Source organism: Schistocerca americana, chromosome 3 (genome assembly GCF_021461395.2).
Source record: "Schistocerca americana isolate TAMUIC-IGC-003095 chromosome 3, iqSchAmer2.1, whole genome shotgun sequence".
Lineage (NCBI taxonomy): Eukaryota > Metazoa > Arthropoda > Insecta > Orthoptera > Acrididae > Schistocerca > Schistocerca americana.
In genome coordinates, this window is record NC_060121.1 from 607,075,735 (window position 1) to 607,094,992 (window position 19,258).

The 19,258-nt window shown below is 38.1% G+C and overlaps 1 protein-coding gene across 1 annotated transcript in view; it reads right to left on the reverse strand.

Annotated features, from left to right (window-relative positions):
* Window positions 1-5,738: 5,738 nt before the first annotated feature.
* The window catches only part of LOC124605123 (ER degradation-enhancing alpha-mannosidase-like protein 2), a 123,021-nt gene continuing 109,501 nt past the window's right edge, over window positions 5,739-19,258 (reverse strand). Inside the window, exon 9 of the mRNA XM_047136599.1 lies at window positions 5,739-11,330. Within this exon, the coding sequence (XP_046992555.1) occupies window positions 10,387-11,330 (944 nt within the window). The 3' untranslated portion in view covers window positions 5,739-10,386. The remainder of the gene's footprint in view (window positions 11,331-19,258) is intronic.

A 19,258-nucleotide genomic window follows, 5' to 3' on the forward strand; every position in this document is an offset into this window, starting at 1 on the left:
TTAGAATCTTTGACTTTGTTGACAAAGTCACAACCTTATCTCTGCTTGGACAACTACACCACTATCAAACTGAAGTCCCTGAAGGTGGTCTTTAAGGTTTTGGAAACAGATGAAAACCGATTACGGCCAAGTCGGGCCTGTATGGAGGATGATCGATGACGGTGAATCCAAGGCGTGGGATTCTTGTATATGACTTGTCATGGCAAAGAAGAGGGTGTTCCACATTTGGATGAAATCTTTGAATTCGAAACTCGATTACAGCATGCTGTTTCTCATGGCCCAGCATAGTTACATTACACACCACCATGCTACTCGGTACAATTTGAAGCCCTCTTGTGGCAGAAGGCTGCAAATATGTAGACAAGAAGAATAAGGATGTAGAATACTAATAATGTTTGTTCTATTCAAAAAGCTTTAAGAGTTTCCTAATAAAAGTCTCTGAGGAATTACTTTTCAGTTTGCCCTCATAAAACGCACTTTTTAAATATTACATTTGTTAATATACTGTCTTGTACGCAAGGGTTTGTAAGTAGTGTTTGTACACATTTTTCATTTCCCCCTCTTGTACACCACAACAATCCAAAACATTTATCTAATTATCTGGAAAATAGATATAATGTATTAATATCCTGTACCATTATTTCACTGATTACATTTTTCTCACAAATCCTATAAACCATCACTGCAGCCATTCAATTTTCTTATATGCAGCAGAGCTAAACATATACTCAGCTACAGTACTGACCACTTACCGCATTTATGAGAAGTGAACACCGATAAATGATTAAATTCTATTTTTCTGTCCTCCTTTAGTGACCAGATAAACAAGAACATTTTGAAGTTAAGGACACCTTCATTTCTTCCGTATTCTATCTTCTCTTGTTTGGCCTTATAATTACTCATTTCAAAGCTGAGAATTGTTAATGGTCATTGCTAAATATGGACAAATGTGTGTTTTTCTTTGTATACATTAAGTATGGTGTATCACTGATGCATTGTAAGATTATAGCAGATCTATCATTCACAACTATGTATATTTTGAATATACTGAAAAGCAGAACACAATTCAAATTTTTTGGAAAATGAAGAAAAAATGAAAACATAACTAATATTTCAACAGATTTCATAGCTGGCTTCTTAGGGTGTCTGGGCACAAATCTTTGTTGCTCATTGTCTTTTCTCAGACTGTGAATTAATAAGCAGCACACAATTTTAGTAGCAGCCATTGTTTACCAGCACTGACCATTGTAATCTGACCCAAGTCTCAAGTGCCCTCCACCCATTCCCCTTTCCGAAATGTATTCCTCATATTGTACAATATAATTTTCAACAATTTGATTCTAATAAAGCCTCTGTCCCCATTGATGTAATTTACCAATTTTAATCACCATCTTCGGCAGACAATTTCACAAGTTGTCTCTGCAGCATATTGCTGGTATCATCTTTGTATTTTATTCCACGCTGGAAGCGTTCAGTAACAGCTGATTTAAGCAACTGCTTGACTTGGGTGTGCAGTTGGTGTTAATTACATTTTTATTTTATATTTTTTACAGTTTGACAGATGTAGTGGATGCTCTCTCATTTAAAAAAAAAATATTTATTGATTTCTTTAATCTGGTATAGTTTCTTCTATGCATTAAGTTTTTGGGATCTTGAACACCTTAGGAATAGCAGACAGCTTTATTTTGTTGCAGGCTTCACACACATTGAAATCTGTATTATACAGGCAGTCTCCAATCATGTTGGTGATTGCACCCACGTATGCAAGGTATGGGACTTTAGAGTTTTCTTCTTCGGTGCTTGTTTCCTTTTGCAGGTACTGGTGACTTGGGTCAATGTACAGGTCCAATTTGTTGTTATGTGTACCTACTACTTTTGAAAAATATCTCTCTCTGTTGTTAACAGTTCCTCAGAGCATTTTCTTTGTCAAGTAGCTTATGTACTCTAATGAATCAGTGTGCTAAGCATGAATATTCTCAGTGAAGAGTGGTTGTTGCTCATGGCTTGGATGTCGGTATGGATGGGCACTTTGGCCCACGGATCCATCAACTCTTACTGATGTGCAGCACTGGTCAAGACAAATTTGGAACGATGGAGGCCACAATACTGTTCTAGTCATACCAATTAATATTTCCAGTGTTTTCCCAAATCACATTAGGCAACTGCCAGGACGGCTCCTCTGAAAATTTGAAATGGTGTTTCATCTCTAACAACATATTTGGTAATATGAATTTTAACCCTAATTTTTCTTCTATACTACCCAAAATGTTGAAAAATAGCAGCTGGCTCTCTCAATCTACTTGCATCATGAATTTCTTTTTATTGATCAGTCTTCTGACTTGATCGAGGTGGCCTGACACGAACTCTTGTCAACCTCTTCACCTCGAAGTATCATTCGCACGCTACATCCCCGACTACTTGTTGGATGTACTTCAACCTCTGTCTTCCTCAACCGTTTTTACCCTCTAGTAACATCAAAGTTATCCCCTAATGTATTAATATATGTCCTATCATCTTGTCATTTCCTCCCATCAGTGTTTTCCATATGTTCCTTTCTTCAACAATTCTGTGCAGAACCTCCTCATTCCTAGTCTTATCAGTCCACTTAATTAACAACATCCTTCTGTGGCATCATATCTCAAATGCTCTTTCTAAGATGCAGGTTGGTGTTTGATACTAGCAGACTTCTTTTAGCCAGGAATGCCCTCTTTGCCTGTGCTAATCTGCTTTTTATGCCCTCCTTGCTTTGTCCATGTCTATGTCCATGTCATTTTGTTTTCAAGGTGGTCAAATTTCAACTTTATATACTTCCTGGTTTCCAATTTTGATGCATTATACGAGGGGAGTACAAAAAGTAAGTTACACATTATTGTGGCAGACTAGGTAACTTCACAGTGACACAGATACAGGACATTATTTTTCAAAATAGTCACCAAGTGTCTTTCATAGTCCAAACTTCTACCAATCATTCATAATTTCTCAATGATAGAAAGCTGCTTCTCTGTAACAGGTCCACTCAAGAATCGCTGTGTGAACGTCCTCATTGGAAAATCTCTTTCCCTCTAGAGGTTCTTTCAACTTGCAGAAAAGGTGGAAATCACATGGTGTTGGACTTTATATGCAGAAGCTTTCAAACCTTCCATCAAAACACTGAAGTAAAGTTTGTGTTGTGCACACCACTTGGGGTGTTGCATTCTTGTTCAAGAGAAAAACATCTTTGTTTAATTTTCCACAGCTCTTGTTCTTTGTTGTCATAAATCTTGTCCCTTTGTGTGCAGGTGACAGTGATCACAGAACCCAGCATGAGCAAAATTTCCAATACTGTAGATGATCTTCAGATGATGGAATGAGCACTGCCTATAGAGATGGGCATCTGCTGAGCAATGTCCACAATAGTCACTCTGCAATTGCTATGAATCAGTTCCTCAATTGCCTAGACAATGTCAAAGACCTTCCTTTTTGATCAATATCACCAATGCCTGTGCACCCGTTTCACTATAGATGGTATGGCACTCCGTACAGCCCATATACCGCCAGAATTTCATGGTGAATCTCTGTGCAATTTAGATGTTTTTCCCCCACAAGAATTTTACTGTTATTTGTACTTCAAATTTGGAGTATGTTTACAGCTGCTGTGCCATTTCACTTGAACACTGTAATGCAGCAAACATGGGTCATGTACTCCGATCTGACAATAGGCTGCTCATGTTGCACAATGGTTTTCGTGTGGACAACGTAACTTATTTTCTGAAGTCCCTGCATATATTGGGCTGACCTGAGTTGAGATGAGATGTAGCATGAATTCTTGAAATTTCTCAATCTCATCTGGTCAAATTTCCCTTCAGTATAGAAACACATTATCTTGTATTTTGAAAATTCTACTGATTGAAACTTGAAATGTGCATTGTACAAGTTGGAATAATGTACTGCCCCATCATGGATAGAAGCTTGGGGGTTTAACATCAAGACAACAAGTTTGTTACGATAGCATGCGAAAGTTCAGATTGGAAAGGGGTGAGGAAGGAAATTGGTCATGTTCTTTTCAAAGAATGAGATTTATACTCTGCAGCAGAGTGTGCGCTGATATGAAACTTCCTGGCAGATTAAAACTGTGTGCCGGACCGAGACTCGAACTCAGGATCTTTGCCTTTCACGGGCAAGTGCCCTACCAACTGAGCTACCCAAGCACGACTCACGCCCCGTCCTCACAGCTTTACTTCTGCCAGTACCTCGTCTCCTACCTTCCAAACTCAACAGAAGCTCTCCTGCGAACCTTGCAGGACTAGCACTCCTGAAAGAAAGGATATTGCGGAGAAGACATGGCTTAGCCACAGCCTAGGGAATGTTTCCAGTATGAGATTTTCACTCTGCAGTGGAGTGTGCGCTGATATGAAACTCCCTGGCAGATTAAAACTGTGTGCCGGACCGAGACTCGAACTCAGGACCTTTGCCTTTCGTGAGCAAGTGCTCTTGATAGAGCGCACAGTTTTAATCTGCCAGGAAGTTTCATATCAGTGCACACTCCGCTGCAGAGTGAAAATCTCATTTTGGATACATCCCCTAGGGTATGGCTAAGCCATGTCTCCGCAATATCCTTTCTTTCAGGAGTTCTGTTAAGTTTGGAAGGTAGGAGATGAGGTACTGGCAGAAGTAAAGCTGTGAGGATGGGGCATTAGTCGTGCTTGGGTAGCTCAATTGGTAGAGCACTTGCCCACGAAAGGCTAAGGTCCCGAGTTCGAGTCTCGGTCCGGCACACAGTTTTAATCTGCCAGGAAGTTTCATTTCTTTTCAAAGGTTACATCATTCAGGCAAACCACACTAACTTTGGATTGCAAGGTAGGGATCTGAACACCGTTCTTCTGGAATGTGAGCGTAGTGTCTTGTATACTGTGTCATCTTGCTTGGTGGTACAAGATTACGTGGTGACAGGCAGCAATGTCATATATATTGCAAAACATAGGAGCTATGTAACAAAAATAATTATCTAAGCATGCAATTAAATTAATTAATAGTGAGCAAGAAACAGAATACGCAAATAGTGACACTGTCGTGCAAGTACAACGCTACTGGGATGATGTAATGAAGAAAAATGCAAGATTAGTCACACAATTCAGTCAACAGAGATGGAGGCTTTGTTCTGAATAAACTGTGACACATGGTGTCTAATTTCCTTAGAGATCATTAGCAATCATACCAATGTGATACAGGGAACACATCATTTGATAGACAGACTTGCAGCTAAACATCATTGTCTGCAGTAGGTAACAATCACTGTTATGAGAGGCAGTGTTTGGCTTACCTAGTGCATAGTTTGAATTTTAGACAACAAGCATGTGAAACAGCCAGCTATGGATGCTGTTGAGTACCACGTACAATCATCAACCCTACTGGGGGACAAAATCCACTTGCAAACAGTGTATAAATACTACTATGACAAAGCTACCAGTTCATAAAAAAAAAGAGGTAACTAAAATTAAAAGGAAATTAACCTCATATTTTGGCTTCAGTTTTGGAAACAACAATGAAAACTGAAGATACTATGGAAAAAGTAGTGATATTATGATACAAGTGTTGTGCTGCTGTAGTGACACTGTCAATCGCAAAATCTAAATTACATGGGCAATGTGTTGTATTCAACATTGAATTTCAAACTGCCAGCATATAAGGGACTGTAATAAAAATGGACTGAGTTCTCTTCTTAAAAGTTGTTTATTTTCATTATGTGTATAACAAAAAAATACATCACAAATATTAAAACAAACATTTCAATAATCATTTTTTCTTTTGTGCAATAATAGGAACAATTGTATACCTTGATACGTTTGTGCAAAATACGTAAACTGAAGATCTGCTGCAATGTTTGAAATTTCCTCTTCTTATGTAAATAGTTATATTATGGAATTTTTGGAATCACTTGATCAGTAAATATACTGCAGATTTCTGGTCTTTACATCAGTCAAAGAAGCTCTGACAGCTTCAAAAGCAAGAATTGGTCACTATTTCTATTAGTCAATGATGGGCTTAAATTCATTTATTTGTTCACTGCCACAGAAATCTGCACTATTGATATGAAGAACGTGAATAATTCAGACGTGTAACATACCATGAACGTCGAGAAATTTTTGAAGGAGAAATAAAAGCCTATCAAATAAGTTACATTTACTGAGTGTAAGCAAGTGGTGATGTCAGCATGAAAGAACACAGTGATAACCACTCAAAAGTTATGGAGAAGGTACTTGTGCACAGTGAAGGATATAGATTAACATTGACATCTAAGGCATCAAATTCAAAATAACCCTAATTATACTGAACAAGTTAAAATGTAGTTTTGTCTTAGAACAGTGGTAACACCTGCAATGATTAAAACATCAAAATTACAAGAATGAAGTAGGCTTCTTTAGGACATCGGCAAATCAATTTCGAAAACACAATTGCTTAATCAAATATATTTTTTCTGCATTTGCTTGTGTTTGAATCTCTGGAGTAATGCTTATTTAAATAAAAGAGGACACCTTTGGTATAAATAAGTGTATGTATATTACCATGGATTCACCAAACGGCAAATACTGAGTTTTGAAAATGAAGGGTAAAGGAAGAATAGACAAATAAATAGTTATGAATGTCGGAAATCAAGATTTAACTTTATACAAGGAAAAGCTCAGTGCCCAGACTCAGATCCCCAATGAAAGGGGAAATCAAAGAAAACATCAGATCTCTCGAAAATAATAAAGCACCTGGGGAGGACTCCATAATCGCAGAATTTTGGAAATATTCAAACAACAAATTTCTCGAAAACCTAACAGAAATTGTCCAAAATATTTGGTTAACAAAAGAGATTTCTGAAGACTGGAAGACTTCCTTGATCTACCCACTGCATAAAGCAGGTGATCAAACTGATGTGAACAGCTATAGAGACATTTGTCTCCTACCAGTTACCTACAAAACCTTTCAAAAGTGCTATTAGCTAAGGTAAAACAGCAACTCGACTCTGAAATTGCTTTGGTGGATATATCAATTGATTTTAGAAAGATCAGATCATGCTCAGAGCTGATTATCAACTTAAAGTCTTTAATAATTTATCTGAAAAGTAGATCTAAAAATTTCTTAATTGCTTTTATGATGACAGGAAAGTCGACGAATCAGCTGATAGGAAGTCACTGTTTGAAATACTCAAACTGTGCATTGATACTAAAACCACAGCTCCAATAAACAGATGCTCACAAACAACAATTCTAAAGTAAAATTTAGAGATGAAATTTCTAGAAGTTTTGAGAAAAAAACTGGAGTGAGGCAGGGAGATAGTCTCTCCTCACTGCTCTTTAATTGTGTTTTCGAAAAAGTCATAATGTAATGGAGAAAGTCATTATGAGAAAGCCAAATCAATGAGGCATCAGATTAAGTTACAAAAAAGACATCTCACAAATAGACTTTTTAGCATTTGGGAATGACCTAGCTAATTTTTTTGACTCAATGAAAACAGCCACTAGACAAATAGAATTGCTTAAAGAACAAACTGAAAAAGCAGGCTTACAAACCTCCTTTGTGGAAATCAAATTTATGGCTAACATTAAGGCAGTCCCAAACATAATGAAAACCAAATATGGAAACTTTGAGAGAACTAACACGTATTTCGGAGAAGTATCTGAACAAGACATTTCAGAGAAAGAAGTCATTAAACCACGAGTTAATAAAATGAAAGCAGCATACCACCTTACCAAGGATGTATATAATAAGAAGTCAGTATCCATCAATGCTAAACCTTCATACAACTCTATATTAATTCGCCCATAAGCACTTTATGCAGCAGACTGTTTATAACTCTGAACAAAAAGGCAATGATGGAAGCACTGGAAACCACAGAAAGAAAACTACTTGGGAAAATTTTGGGGCTAGTTAAAGAGAAAACACAACACAGAACATGTCATAACAGTGAACTTTATGTATACCTTGAAAAATGGCAGTTGTGGTTGAGAAATTAAGAGTAATTTTCTATGGCAACATACATGGGACGAATCCCAACAGACTGGCTAAAAGACTGTTTACTTACTTTGGTAAATTAAAAATGGATAACACATTGTGCAAAGAAGTTGGAAGGGACATGGACGAACTTAAAATTATTCCACAAGATATTGGAGGAACAACTGCCACTCAGACACAAATTACAGGACTCCAAAGGTTTCCATGAAAAATCCAAGAAGAAGACTGTAGTCACTTGGGCAGAAGAAAGAAGAGAGCAACACTGAGAAGTAATGAGAGAATTGTGGATGAAAAGAAAGAAGAGAGAGCTGAAATAACTGTAGTCCATAGCAGCTCATACATAAAATAATAATAATAATAATAATAATATGAAGGTGACAATGCTGTGTGGCTCCCAGCCTGTCGCAAGCCTCTGATTGGTCTGGTGTGTTAAATTCATACTTAATTTACTCAGTTTCTCTTTTGTCCTCAGATGACTGAGTAGGTCCTATTACAGACCTTTCCAATACACAGAAATGTGAGGGAGCTCCACATCAGTACCAAGAAAGACCTGTTAGTAGGCCATGGAGGTGGTCTAGAAGAAGAAGAAGAAGAAGAAGAAGAAGAAGAAGAACCTGTGTTGAGCAACACCAGCTTATTCCAGACATTTTCAGATTTATTTCCTTAACGTAGTTCATAAGGTTTTGGTCTAAATAAGGCAAGTACAGGGATATTATTTATGAAACAGCCAGTGTGACTCTTCAACAGAATATGTATTACAGCAAAATCTTCTGTGTTCAAATAAGTTATTGATTGTTTTGACACTGCAAAAATTTCACTGTCACTTACAGACAATAGGTTTTCAGCAGAGACTTCAGTATTAAACTGCAAACATTGTTAAAGGCTATACATTACTTGAAATTGTATGTTCAAACAGTTACCTGCGGCACAAAGAAATATATGTTGACATTATCAATTAAGCAACTGTCATTGCATCAATTAATTTTATAGGACAATAATTAACAATGTATGTACTATAAGAAAAGCAGCACAATACACACAGCTGTTGAATCAGCCCAAAAATAGTTTTACATGCCTAATGACTCTAAAATAGAAGAAAATTTCAAAAATTATATACGTAGGAAGGATTTATAAGGAAAATAGTAAATGACTAACAGGGGTAAGGTTTCCCTTGGTGATCAGAATTTCATCTGGTCACAGAAATATAATGGCTGTTGCATCCAGTAAGTGAAAGTGGCCACCATGTGCTGAACCTAAAAATGGGAATAATGGAAAAAAAAAATGCAAGCTTGCTCCATCAGCAAACATGTTTCTACATTAAAAAGTGCAAAAGTGCAAGCTTTCCCTGTCTGCAAACATGTTTCTGCATTTCCTGCTTCTGCAACAGACCAACAACGTTCCTATTTCTGATATCTAAACAGCTGACACTGAAACTGTAACAGTATTTAGAACAATCAGACCCATATATATAACGCACAAAAACTGTGATAAACTAAATTACTTATTTCAAGTATGTGTAGTACAAGAGTGAAAATGCAGTGAATACTGACAGTAGCATGCAAACTTCTATGAGACTGTTACTATCTTTTCAATCATCCCTCATCATATTTCAGGAATTTGCAGCTAGTTAGCCTAATAAATGTTTCAGACTGTACACAAATGACTGTCGATTGTGAGTTACATTACTAGTAAAAATGCTGTAAGGTGCAAGGAATTGCAACTGTAAACAGAGTGATCAGCTGTACCATAGCCACATTAGGTAAACCGATAGTAAACATAGTAGATGTTCTAATCTGCAGCAATGAAGAAACAGAAGAACAATTAATTCTATTGCCTTACTGTTATTTTTCTGTAAACAGTGATTTCATACCAATTTCACCATATACCAAACATCCCAACATTCCTTGTACTCGCTAGTTTATAATGAGGGTTATGGCATACTTTTCTTTCTTGTAGTCATGTTTCAACAATATTGTTCCAGTAATTCCTCATTCTATATATTTACACAAAATGCAAGAACCTTTATAAGTTCATGAGACTTTTTTATTTCATAGTTCATAACAGAATACTAATATCCTATGTAGGTCAACACCGTCTCAGTCTTACGAGAAAATGCAGTGGTTTATGTACTGTTTACTGACAAGTTGTGTGGTCTTCATTTCTAGCCCTTGCTCTTTTCTTCCACTACAAACAAAATGAAACCACCACTGATTCAGTAAAGTAACTGTACTCATAACAACAAAGATGGTTCACCTTTTCAATGGAAGTGCTAATATTCAGTGGAGCTTGCCTGTTCCACCATGAGAGAGAGAAAGAGAGAGAGAGAGAGAGAGAGAGAGAGTATACCAACACTTGCAATCAAACAAGAATGCCTCATCTTATTGCCTAGAATGACACTTAACTTTTAGTTCATTCAGCTCCAAATATTTCACCAGACATAGAAATTCGCTGCACAAATGGTTGGGCTAGACATGAAAGGACCTCATAGTCACTTTCCCAAGAAATATTGCGAGGGTAATTTATTTCTGAGCGCAGCCTCTCGAGCAGAATCTGAGGATCAAAGTCACGTTTCGGAGGGACACCTGGCAAAAGAAATTCTTTCAGAGCAGATGAGATATCAGATGAGAATATCTGTTGAACCTCTTTTACTCCATTCCAGGCTGGAACCATTTTAACACCTGCTTTCTCACTATCCACTACTCCCACTGGGCCACTCTGCACTACCTTTTTTGCTTTAGTTGTGTCACGGACTGCATAGACATGATCATTATCATCTGCTCTATATTCTGGAACACTGTTATGGTTCTGAGTCGATTTATCTTCTTCAGATGATGAGGAGAGTTCCAACCCTCCATTACTACTCATGTTTACAGTTCCTGTAGTTATACTAAAGTTATCAAAATTGTCTCGGTCAGAAATATTTACAGACTCAGAAGAATTATCAGGACTTATGTAAGACTCTGAAGACTTAGTTTCATTACCGTCTACTGTAATGTATTGTGTATCGGCGTCATCTGTGATCACACCACCATTACCAGAACTTTGGTTAACTTCATTTAAACTTCCATCCAACACTGTATTAGTAGTGACCTCTTCATCATTTTTTGCCTCTGTCCGTTGATCATCATCAGTGTCAGAATTAGAATCTGTATTCTCTGTTGTAGACTGCTCTGTCTGTTGTGTAGAATTTTCAGCTTTTACATACGACTGATGTTTTTTCCTGAGGTTGCGAATTGTGGAGAGACGTTCACCACGGAAATTTCTGCTGTCTATATTGCTCAGCATCTGGCGGATATCAGATTCTCGATGACCGCTGCAGCAATGTAAAGCACCTGGATCAATAGGGTGAGCCTCTGTGAAGGAAAAAAATATGTTACTTGATTATCAGCAAAACAAAATGATAGAGTCAATTGTCAAGCACTTTTTTTAATGTATGTGGAAACTATTTCAGAGTGGTTACAGACCTACATTAACAAACTGCAGGTGCAAAATAGAGATTGATATCTGAAATTAAAAACTAGAATTACTGTAAATACACATTCTCAATTCTTTGCTCAGATATAGTGACTGATGCACTTAAGTATCAAAAGATTTGTGAAAGATTGATTCTTGTACAATACTGCAAAAACGCAATCTCTCCAATGAAGAGTTATTGTGATGGTCTTGCAATCTTATTCATTTTTCAGGGTACATATTTCTGAAGAAACTCACAGAATTATCTTCATAAACAAATGATGATGTAATTCGCAATACCATTGCTGTGTAGGCCAAATGATAGTGAAGATATAATGACACTAATGCTTAAACTTCCATGGAAAACATTATATAACACGGCTGTTACTGCTATCCTGTGATGCATTTGATGCTGCATTCTGGGGAGGAATTTGTAAGAGATGCAAAAATCTTAACTATTTCACATCTTTGTTGTTATTACTCGAAACAGATAACAGGTTCCCATTCAAAACCACGGGCTGTCATCTCATTAATAAACTATCAACACTCTTCCAAAACATTCCATACCGGAAGAAAGCCAATGTGCACTCCGTGTGCATATCGAGAGAGTCATCCAAGATGTGGAAAGGGTCCTTCTGGATGCCATGAAGGGTAGAGGGTGCAGCCAACTGCAGGTGGTGGCTCATGTCGACACTAATGATGTGTGTCGCTATGGATCGGAAGAGATTCTCTCTGGTTTCAGGCGGCTATCTGAGTTGGTGAAGACTGCCAGTCCTGCTAGCAAGATGAAGGTAGAGCTCACCATCTGCAGCATCGTCGACAGGACAGATTGCGGACCTTTGGTACAGAGCCGAGTGGAGGGTCTGAATCAGAGGCTCAGATGGTTCTACGACTGTGTAAGCTGCAGATTTCTCGACTTGTGCCATAGGGTGGTAGGATTTCGGGTTCCGCTAAATAGGTCAGGTGTCCACTACACACAGGAGGCAGCTACAAAGGTAGGTATAGGTTAGACAGTCTTGGGAAAGATCAAAAAGGGCTCCAGGGCAAAGAAACGACAGGAATCGACCACGCAACAGTCGATATTGTAGTTGTAGCTGTGTTGGAAACGTACCAGAGCTTCAAGTGCTGATAGAAAGCACTGAAGCTGAAATCGTTACAGGAACAGAAAGCTGGCTAAAGCCGGAGATAAATTGCGCCGAAATTTTTTGTTATATCCTAGCCAGTAATGCCACCCGAGCCCACTGCCAAAAAGGTTGGCAGCATCAAAGTCCGGACGCCGTCCGCATAAGCAGCGCCAGCGAGACAGGAAATCGCCGCAAGTCTGCGCGCGCCACCGCTGGCTTCTGGTTTCTTAAGCGCTGGAGTCGCGAGCTCTAGGACAGTTCTGTATTCGCCGCTCAGTTGTATACTCGCCACCGAATTGTGTACTTGCTAGTCAGTTGTGTGTTCATCGCAGCAGAGTTGTTGTTTGTCGTCAGCCGACGTTGACCTAGCCGCTCCGACTCGAACTAGACAGATTTCTGTAGACACGGAGTTCACTACTGTGTTTCTGTATCTTCGTTAATAAAGATAAGTACCGACTTTTATTTAATCAGAGTGTTTGGGTTTTCATCTTTCTGTTCACTGTTCCAGCGGACCGGTCGGCCCGCTATTAAAAGTGTGGCGGTGACTTCGTAAGCCGTTTCTACAGCGAATTGTTTGTCGCTACGAACGCCGCCACAAAATTTTTACAGAGGTGCAAACTGTGTTCAGAAAGGATAGATTAAATTAAGTAGGTGGTGGTGTGTGTGTGTGTCTGCTGGCAATAGTTCATCTTGTAGTGAAGTTGAAACAGATAGTTCCTGTGAATAACTATGGGCAGAGGTTATACTCAACAGCTGTACCAAAATTTGGCTCCTTCTACTGACACCCCTCCCCCTCCCCGACTCAGATGATATAATAGCTGAACGGTTCAAAGAAAACTTGAATCTCATTACAAATAAGTACCTCACTCATACAGTTATAATTGGTGGAGACTTCAATCTACCCTCGATTTGTTGGTGAAAATACATGTTCAAAGTCAGTGGTAGATAGAAAACATCTTCCGAAATTGTACTAAATGCTTTCTCTGAGAATTACTTCGAACAATTAGTTCACGAGCCCACACCAATTGCAAATGGTTGCGAAAACACACTTGACCTCTTAGCCACGAATAATCCTGATCTAATAGAGAGCGTCATGATGGATACAGTGATTAGTGAACACAAGGTCATTGTAGTGAGGCTCAAAACCATATCAATCAAAACCACTAAAAATAAATGCAAAATATATCTACTTAAAACAGCAGATAAAAATTCACTTGATGCCTTCCTAAGAGTGTCTCCATTCCTTCCAAGCTAATTATGTAAGTGTAGACCACATACGGCTCAAATTCGAGGATACAGTATCGACAGCAGTAGACAGATTCATACCGCATAAGTTAATAAGAGACGGGACTGATCCACCATGGTACACAAAACACGTTAGAACACTGTTGCAGAAGCAACAAAGAGGCATGCCAAATTCAGAAGAACATAAAATCCCCAAGGCTGGCTAAGTTTTACAGAAGCTTGAAATTTAGTGTGGACGTCAATGCTTTCCACAATGAAATATTGTCTCAAAATATGGCTGAAAACCCAAAGAGATTCTAGTAGTACATAAAGTACACCAGTGGCAAAAAAATAATCAATATCGTCACTGCACGATAGCGATAGAAATGTTACCGATGATGGTGCCACTAAAGCAGAGTTACTAAATACAATTTCCCATAATTCTTTCATGAAAGAAGATAAAGTAAATATTCCCAGAATTCGAAGCGAGAACAGGTGTTAGCATGAGTGACATAAAAGTAGATATCTTGGGTTTTGCGAAACAACTCAAATCACTTAAGAATGGCAAGTCTTCCAGTCCAGATGGTATACCAATCAGGTTCCTCTCAGAGTATGCAGACACAATAGCACCTTTCTTAGCAATCATATACAACTGCTCACTTGACGAAAGGTCTGTTCCTAAAGACTGGAAAGTAGCACAGGTCACATCAATATTCAAGAAAGGAAATAGGAGTAATCAATTGAATTACAGAGCCATATCACTGACCTCAATTTGCAGTAGGATTTTGGAGCATATACTGTACTTGAACATTATGAATCGCCTTGAAGAAAATGACATATCGATACATAACCAGCACAGATTCAGAAAATATTGTTCTTGTGCAACACAGCTAGCTTTTTATCCCCATGAAGTAATGAGTGCTGTCGACATGGGATCTCAGATCGATTCCATATTCCTAGATTTCCAGAAGGCTTTTGACACCGTTCCTCACAAGCAATTATTAATCAAATTGTGTGCATATGGAGTAGTCTCAGTTGTGTGACTGGATTCAGGGTTTCCTCTCCGAGATTTTTATTTATTTATTTATATACTTGTTCCATAGATCTGTACATGTGAGCAAGTCACTCAGATGTGGAACGTGTCAATGTACATAATAAAATACATAGAATAAAGACATTGTTATAGTATTAATAACAGTGCACAAAAGTCACTTATTAGCTTAAAAACTAGTCAACATAAATGTGAAGATAGCAGTTTCATATTTAGGGCATTACTGCATCTATTTTAACCTTGAACAGTAATCAAAACTCCCCACTTTGGGTTTAAAAGTGACCCAAAAATGGAAATGAGAAAAACAGGAATTTTTACATTAGGGCATTATTACATTAGTTTAACAGTAAACAGTGTCAAAAAATTTAAAAACATCTTTCCAATCTGGGTTTTACTTATTTCTCTGAAAGAATTCCTCTAGTGAATAAAGTGAGGTCTCAAGTAAATAATTTCTCAAGCTACGTTTAAATACTGATGTACTACTCCTTATACTTTTGATGCTGTTGGGTAGGGAATTGAAAATTTTCGTTCCAGCGTACTTTACCCCTTTCTGAATAAGTGTCAAGTTCTTTAACTCACAGTGGAAATCCTCTTTTCTTCTGATGTTATGTTCATGATGTAGGCAATTCGTTTCATACAGAGTGGGGTTATTTATTATGAAGCACATCAGTGAATATATGTACTGAGATGTTGCTGTCAGTATTTCAAGTCGTTTAAAAAGATTTCAACATGAGGTTCGTGGGGGTACACCACAAATGATTCTTATTGCTCTTTTTTGTGCTGTGAGGATTTTCTTTGCGGCAGGTGTATTGCCCCAGAAGATGATGCCATAACACATGACTGAATGAAAATAGCCAAAGTAAGCTGACTTTGAGATGGTAATGTCATTGAAGGGTGACAAAATTCGTAAAGCAAATGTTGCTGACGTCAGCCGTTTTAGTGTTTGTAGAACGTGATGTTCCCAATTCAGCCTACTGTCCTCGTATATGCCTAGGAATTTTGATAAGTACACTTGCTTTATCATCTGATCATTCTGTGTGATAACTATTTCTTTTGGGCTTTTGTGGGTTGTCTGGAACTGGATAAAATTGTTTTTTTTTTTTTTTTTTCAGGTTTATTGAAAGGGAGTTAATACTAAACCAACCCAGAACTTCTTTAAGGATATCACTGACCTCGGATTCTAAGTCAGTAGCTGACGCATTATCCACCAAAATGCTCGTATCATCAGCGAACATTGTAAATTTACACTTCTTATTGATGGATAAAGGCAGGTCATTAACATATATGAGGAACAGCAAGGGCCCAAGCACTGATCCCTGTGGCACTCCATGCTGCACAATTCCCCACTCAGAGTCCACTGTGTATTGTGATACACTATCTGAAACATCTAGAATAATCTTCTGTTTCCTATTTTTGAGGTACGATTTTAACCAGTTCCCTACAGGTCCTGTAATTCCATAATGACAGGCCTTCTTGAAGAGTATCTGGTGATCTACACAGTCGAACGCCACCAATTGGCAGCCTCTTGCTGTTTATAGACTCTATAACATCATTTGTGAATGAGAAAATTGCGTTACCTATTGAAACTCCCTTTTGAAAACCAAACTGCTGACTGTTAATGATGTTCAGGTCACCAAGGTGTGCCACAATCCTGTTGTACAGAGCTTTTTCTAGGACTTTTGAAAATGTTGTTAATAGAGAGATAGGGCGATAGTTTGACACATTTGTAGCATCCCCTGCTTTGTACAGGGGCCTGACAACAGAGTATATCATTCTATCTGGAAACACTCCTTGTTGCATGGATGTGTTGCAGATGTGAGACAAAACTTCTGTCACTTCACTACAGCAAGCCTTCAACAGCTTGCTTGAAATATCGTCGATACCAGCAGAATGTTTATTTTTCAAAGACTGTATGATTTTTTTTATTTCATTGGCAGTAATGGGAAGCACACTTATTTGACTGAAAGGTTCTGGAAAATTAGTTTTCATTATACGGGCAGCTTTATCTACAGAACCATGGCAACCTATCTGTGTTGGGACAGTTAAAAAATGTTGGTTAAAGATTTCAGCGATTTCCTCACTATTAGTTATCTCTGAGTTGTCAACAGTTAAAACAATATTTTTGTCTTTGGTGTAGTTTACAGTCCCTGTTTCTCTCTTTATCACATTCCAGATTGTTTTAATTTTATTTTCAGAATTAGTAATTTCAGATGCTATACACATACTTTTAGAGTTTTTAATTACTTTGGCAAGAATTTTACAGTAGAGTTTATAATGTTTTAGCTGAGCAGGGTTGTTAGAAGTCTTTGATGCTATGTAGAGTTGTCTTTTTCTCTGACAGGAAGCTATGATGCCCTTAGTGAGCCATGGTTTTTTTGCAGCCCTTGCAGGTTGGACTCTGTATGACTTTTTTGGAAATACACTTTCAAAGATACCTGCTATCTCATTTGTGAATAAATTGTATTTTGAATTAGCAGTTTCTGCTAGATAAACAGGTGTCCAGTCAGTATGCTGAAGACATGATCTGAACGTTTGAATAGCTTCCTCACTTATTTTCCTTACTGTTTTCCATCTAAGTGAGGTGTCACTCAGAGGAATTCCCAAGCTGTTGAAAGTAACTCGTTGTCCGTCATGGTCAGACAGACCATTTATAACCATTTCAATATTAATATGGTTGACTTTACTCTGATCAACAAAAACGTTATCAATGAGAGTACTGGAAGAGGTTGTGGTTCTGGTGGGCGAGCTAACCACGGGAACAAGGTTGTACGTGCACATGAGATTTTCAAACTCCACCTTGCAGGGAGAATTAACCAAGAAATCTATGTTAAAATCCCCAACAACTACCATGCCCCTATTTTTTCTACTTAAGTACAACAAAAGAGTATCTAATTGTTTAACAAACACTTTAAAATTTCCAGATGGTGCCCTGTAAACTGCCACAACTGTTAATCTGGAGACTGTGTCTGGCACCTCTATAGCACATACTTCAAAATGTAGCTCAAAGCAGAATCTTTGTACATCTATTGCCATGAACAAGACATTGTTTTTTACATATACAGCTACTCCTCCTTTGTCCATATAGTTCCTGCAATAAGACGTTGCCAAAACATAGTTGGGAATAGGGACCACTTCAATACCAGCAGTGATGTGGTGTTCTGTTAGACACAGAATGTGGGCACTGTTTATACCTTTTGTGTCTTCTATATTTGCTGTGAACTGATCCAGCTTGCAGCATAGGCCTCTTATGTTCTGATGAAACACTGTTAACTTTTGTTTGTCTTTAATTGTATTGCTGTTTGAGTGAACTTTCGTTTGTGTATTAATTACTTGTTGCAGATTTTTGTTACGGTAACAGTATGTAGTGATAGATGGTAAATCATCAAGTAGAACAGAAGTGATATCTGGTGTTCTGCAAGGTAGTGTCATAGGCCCTCTGCTGTTCCTGATTTATACAAATGATCTAGGTGATAATCTGAGCAGCCCCGTTAGATTGTTTGCAGATGACACTGTCATTTACCATCTAGTAAAATCATCAGATGATCAATTCCAATTACAAAATGATCTAGAGAGAATTTCTGTATGGTGCGAAAAGTGACAATTAGCACTAAACACAGAAAAGTGTGAGGTTATCCACATGGGTACTAAAAGAAATCCAATAAATTTTGGGTATACAATAAATCACACAAATCTAAGGGCTGTCAATTCGACTAAATACCTAGGAATTACAATTACAAGCAACTTAAACTGAAAAGACCACCCAGATAATATTGTGGGGAAGGCGAAACAAAGGCAACGCTTTTCTGGCAAAACACTTAGAAGATGCGACAAACACACTAAAGAGACATCGTACATTACACTTGTCTGTCCTCTGCTGGAATATTGCTGCCTGGTATGGGATCCTTACCAGGTAGGATTGACAGAGGACATTGAAAAAGTGCAAAGAAGGGCAGCTCGTTTCATGTTATCGCGCAATGGGGGTGAGAGTGTCACTGATATTATACACAAGTTGGGGTGGCAACCACTGAAACAAAGGCACTTTTCTTTGCGGCGAGCTCTGTTTACGAAATTTCAATCACCAACTTTCTCTTCCGAATGCATAAGTATTTTGTTGACACCCACATACATAAGGGGAAGTGATCATAATAATAAAATAAGAGAAATCAGAGCTCGAATGGAAAGATTTAGGTGTTCCTTTTTCCCACATGCCATTCGAAAGTGGAATGGTACAGTAGTAGTATGAAAATGGTTTGATGAATCCTCTGCCAGACACTTAAGTGTGAATTGCAGAGTAACCATGTAGATGTAGATGTAGATGTAGGTGTTTGTACAAACACGGTTGGATTCTCATCAGAAGTCCAAACCATATGTCAAAAGGTAATGCCCAATCTTGTGGCAAGTTAACAGGACTCCTTCCTGCCTCAGTGTC